Consider the following 5,282-nt stretch of genomic DNA (forward strand, 5'->3'; position numbering starts at 1 on the left):
AGATACGAACGCACGCACCACGCACACGAACACACACACACACACACACACTATGGCTATGGCTATGGCTATGGCTATGGCTATGACTATGGCTATGGCTATGGCTATGGCTATGGCTTTGACTATGGCTGTGGCTACCAGGCTATACCTATGGCTGTGACTATGGCTATGGCTATGGCTAACTAACACGGGCTTTTTTTTTACACGAAACGCGCGAAACAATGTCAGGTGATCGGTGAGCGATGCAGGTGTTGATTAACACATGGCTTCTTCTTCTGCTCAGGTGGGACAGGTGCAGCGCTCGTGCCGCATCCCGGCAGCCCTCGCGCGCGACTACGCCGACCTCGACGTCATCGTCATCGAGGAGGTGTTCGATTTCGGCTGCTGGACGGAGAGAGGCGTCTCCCTGCGCGACCTCTTCCTCTTCTACGGCTTCCCGCACATGACGAGCATCGTTGGCGAACGGTCGAGCGGCGACGGCAATGACGACGACGGCGACGGCAACGTCGACGACGGCAATGACGTTGGCAATGAAGACGACAATGACGACAACAACAACGACGGCAATGACGACGACGGCAATGACGTTGGCAATGAATACGACAATGACGACAACAACAACAACGACGGCAATTACGACGGCAACGTCGACAACGGCAACGTCGTCAACGGCAACGTCGACAACGGCAATGACGTCGGCAATGACGACAACAACGTCGACAACGGCAATGACGTCGGCAATGACGACAACAACGTCGACAACGGCAATGACGTCGGCAATGAAGACGACAACATCGACGACAAGCGGTTGGCCGACAACGGTTATGACGATGACAGCAACGATGACGATGGTGACGGCGTGGAACGCGCGGTGAGATTCATGCACGGCGGAGTGATGATAGCGTCACGCTACCCCATCGTCGACGAGGTTCAGTACGAGTACGTCGCCTTGGAGCCGAGCGGGAATCAACGCAAGGGCGTCATGTACGCTCGTGTTCTCAAGTCGGTCGGCTCGGAATGCAAGACGTATCACGTGTTCGGCACGCATGCGCAGCACGGGAACAGCCGAGAGCAGATCGACGTGCGTCGGCGCGAGATGACCGAGTTTCGCGCCTTCATCGACAGCAGGATGATTCCTGCCGACGAGCCGACGATCCTGGCGGGAGACTTCAACATGGACTCTCTGCAGCGTCCCGCCGACGTCCTCGAGCTGCTCGCGATACTCGACGTCGCAGCGCCACCTGTCGTCGGCGAGCCGACGCCTACGTGGGATCCGGAGAATCCATTCATCTCACCAGTGTACGGGCTGCAGTTTCTAGACTACGTACTGTACGACCGGCGCGGGGAGTGGCCGCAGCATGCCGACATGCGCGTTGTGAAGCCTAGGTCGCTGCTTCCATTCCGTGTGTGCGTCGCCACGTCACTGACGACGTTTGTCTGGCCCGACTCGCCGCAGTGCGACGCCACCATCGCCATCACCGACCTGAGCGACCACTACGCCGTCATCGGCAGACTCGCGTACGGCCGCGGCGTGGCAGGTGACGCCATCTAGTGAGCGTTTGTCGATCTTGCGCGCGTAACGTGCTTTCGCTGCTCGTATACCTGTTGTATTCGTGCGTGCGTGCGTGCGTGTGCACGTATGTTTGAGCGTACGTGCGTGTGTGCGCATGTATGTGTGTTTTAACGCGTGCGTGCATGCCCGAGCATGCGTGGCGGTGGTGAGCGAGTGTAGTGAGAGAGATAAAAGTGATAAAATAATGATGAAGGATAAAAGTGATGATGCGTAACGAAACTAATTAATAAACAATCAACTAATAATTAATATCTCTTGCAGCCCTGCTTTGATTCAGTTGTGTTGCACTTCAGCGGCAAGGCACTTTCACAGACAAATATTAAATCTTATCCTGATCACAGAGCAGATCTGTGGCAATTTATTCGCTATAACATTACCTCGCGACTGGCAACGGATCCGTCATTCCTCGTTCGCCGTCCATCGAGGCCATCGAAAAAGAACTGGCAGCAAACTTTAACCGACAACGTAGTGTACGTCGTGTGAATTCACCCCCCCCCCTACGAAAAAGCACCCCCCCTTCTCGCCCGCCGTCTCTCGGCATCTTTTCATCGAGGTCTCCTCCTCCCACCTCCGAACCCCGGGCCGAGGGGAATTTCGCGCCACTTTCACTGGGTCATCGGTTATCGTCAACGCGCATTGTCGTCGTGCGAACACCTGCCAGCAGGTTGGGCGGAGGCCTTCTAACGGCGCACAGGCCGTTGTCACCGCTGCGTGGCTAGGCCCCTGGCGCTGGTGCTGGCACACCGTCAGAAGCAGGCCATATCGCAGCGGGTCACTACCGCGGCACGTGCGCGCTATCAGCAAGGTACGCATCATAATGTGCGCCGCGCAACACAGATGGCGCCAGTGTACGTGCGCTCTGCATCGCAGCAACAAACTAAAGGGGCGTCTCGACGATGCAAGCCGGATGATGCATAACGCATGACGCGCAACACCTACATTTCTGAAATAAATCTCTTCATACTTTGGTTAGTTGGGTTGTATCGGTTCTAATTTTGTGACATTGTTCTGTAGATTTTTGCGTATAATCGTAGATAGGTCCTCCAGGACAATTGTAGTAAGCGTCGTGCGTCACTGTATTGCGTAAATGTTGATGCTGATTAAGAGCCACGTGTAAAACCAATGGATTGTTGGAGATAAGCAACGATATTAATGAGGACGGCGGCGACGACGACGACGACGACGATGACAAAAATAGTGACGAAGATGGCAACAATGACGGTGGAAGCAATTACGAAACCAGTGCCACAGCGAACAACAACAACAACAGCAGCAGCAGCAGCAGCAGCAGCAGCAGCAGCAGCAGCAGCAGTAACAGCAGCAGCAGCAACAGCAGCAGCAGCAGCAACAACAACACCACCAACAACAACTACTACCAAATCTGCTCAAGCTGCTGCTGCTGTAATATTCGTTAGGTGCGGATCAACGTAGTATAATAAACGTAACACTGGAGTAAATGAACGTGCCCTTTATTGCGGGTCTCGGCCATATACGCTAAAGCCCGCGCTTTTATAAACGCCATAATGTATGAGTACATAATAATCAGGATAATAGAGGGCAACACCTGACGGTGTCTCGTATTGAACATATATAATAGTGATTATACAAACCATTACAGCTGCTACTACTACTACTGCCGCCGCCACTGCTACTGCTGCTGCTGTTGCTGCTACTGCTACTATATTATCTTACTCCTGCTAATACTAATACTACCTGATACTACTATTGCTGCGACTGCTGCTGCTGCCTCTACTACTGCTACTTCTACGTCGGCGATAATCACAACGAACGACAGCGACGTCAACAAAAACCTCTCCGCAACTTAAGGTGACGTAATGTGATGTTTGGCTGCAAGAGGAAATGGGAAGTTGAGCACTCATCGTTGATCCTAATGTCTCTTGATCGTCTCCTTACTTGTGCCTTTATTCATCAGCGCGCCCTCACTTAGATAAGCATCACATTACAGACGTGCCGGGAATTCCTACCGGAACATTTTCGCGCTCGATCCGTCGTTTAGAATATCCGTAGAGCATGCGAGTTACACCAACGAGAGAGTGAGAGAGAGGGAGAGAAAGAGAGAGATAGAGAGAGAGAGAGAGAGAGTGAGAGAAAGAGAGAGAGAGAGAGAGTAGAGAAAGAGAGAAAAAGATAGATGAAGTAAAGAGGAAGAGAAAGAGAGAGAGAGGAGAGGATGGAGAGTGTGTGTGTGGTGTGTGTGTGTGGTGTGTGTGTGTGTGTGGTGTGTGTGTGTGTGTGTGTATGTGTGTCTGTGTGTGTAACAAGGTGTGTGTGTTACTCCCACCTACCCAGGTCCACGGTTCGGCTTACAGGAAGTAAAGTTCCCTTCTAGGGTAGCTGACTGGATGCGTCGAAACACAACAAGAACACCGGATTGTCTACTACACTGCACGTGCTTATATTGAAATGAGAAACGCTAACAAGACAGCTACCATGCGTACACTAGGTTTACCGGGCAGCGCCGCGTATCACGAACAATATATATATATATATATGTAACTAGACAGCCGACTCGTATGTCGCCTCTCCGCGCGCGTGTCGCGTACAACGTAAGGGGTTACCTTAAAATGCAGATCGATACCCGGAATCAATCGGCGGTGTGCGGCTTCGGAGATAGAACGGGGAAAGGAACAGATATACCAGATGCCGGGGAAAACGCAGGTCGCGGAGAAAAGGTGACCAACGTGGCAGAAAGAGGAGACCCGAGTGTGTCGCTAGCTCTGTCGCGCGTCCCATCCACGACGGCGGCCATGCATAAAATCCTAGGACCGGTATAGATTCATTAAGGGACGCTCTACCTGCGCAAATTGCTGTTTTTATAATCGCCGAACATCGAGGAATTTGTAAATCGCAAGGTTGTTTCTAAATCGGCATATTTTTGAAGTGGCGAAGCATCTATACTACATGTGTGTGTGTGTGTGTGTGTGTGTGTGTGTGTGTGTGTGTGTGTGTGTGTGTGTGTGTGTGTGTGTGTGTGTGTGTGTGTGTTGTGTGTGTGTGTGTAATGTGTGTGTATAAACTATCTATTAAAATATGATTAATATATTTGAGAGAGAGCGAGAGCGGCGCAAGCAAGGGGGGGGGGGGAAGAGCGAAGAGATAGAGAGAGAGAGAGGGGGAGAGGGGAGGGCGAGATAGATAGCACTAGAGAGAGAGAGAGGGAGATGAGAAAAAAAGAGAGAGAGAGGAGAGTGTGCGTGGTGTGGTGTGTGTGTGTGTGTGTGTGTGTGTGTGTGTGTGTGTGTGTGTAAGAGACAGAGAGAGGATGGAGAGATAGAGAGACTGGTAGAGTCTATGACGAACGGCTGTTGGCCGCAAGAATGAATGCAATGATAACAATAATAGGCGAATTATCGTCTGCGTTGTTTGTTTGGGAAACTTACAAGAGTTGGGGCGTAGCGAAGTAGGGGTTCAATGTAAAGGCGGTGAGCGGTGATATGCGTTGGGAATGTTCGCTGAGTCAGACTTAGATAGCTTGTTGTTTCAACAGCATAAAAAACTAATGGCATTCAAGTGCTCGTGTTTTTTCTCGAAATAACATCTTCCGTTCTGTGTCGTTCTATCGTATTCCCGACCGGGTTTTTCGGCGTTGCTCGGCTTTTTACAGCTCCATTTTATAATCTCCCCCGCACCTCTCTTCACGTCATCGCTCTCTCGCGCTCTCTCTCTCTCTCGCTCTCTCTCTCTCTCT

General features: G+C 51.5%; 1 protein-coding gene across 1 annotated transcript in view; it reads left to right on the plus strand.

Annotated features, from left to right (window-relative positions):
* The first annotated feature begins 262 nt into the window (after positions 1-262).
* The window catches only part of LOC106808787 (sphingomyelinase C-like), a 16,065-nt gene continuing 11,045 nt past the window's right edge, over positions 263-5,282 (plus strand). Inside the window, exons 1-3 of the mRNA XM_014811638.1 lie at positions 263-584; positions 636-690; positions 829-1,673. Of these exons, the coding sequence (XP_014667124.1) occupies positions 263-584; positions 636-690; positions 829-1,552 (1,101 nt within the window). The 3' untranslated portion in view covers positions 1,553-1,673. The remainder of the gene's footprint in view (positions 585-635; positions 691-828; positions 1,674-5,282) is intronic.

This window comes from Priapulus caudatus, unplaced genomic scaffold (genome assembly GCF_000485595.1).
Source record: "Priapulus caudatus unplaced genomic scaffold, Priapulus_caudatus-5.0.1 Scaffold304, whole genome shotgun sequence".
Lineage (NCBI taxonomy): Eukaryota > Metazoa > Priapulida > Priapulimorpha > Priapulimorphida > Priapulidae > Priapulus > Priapulus caudatus.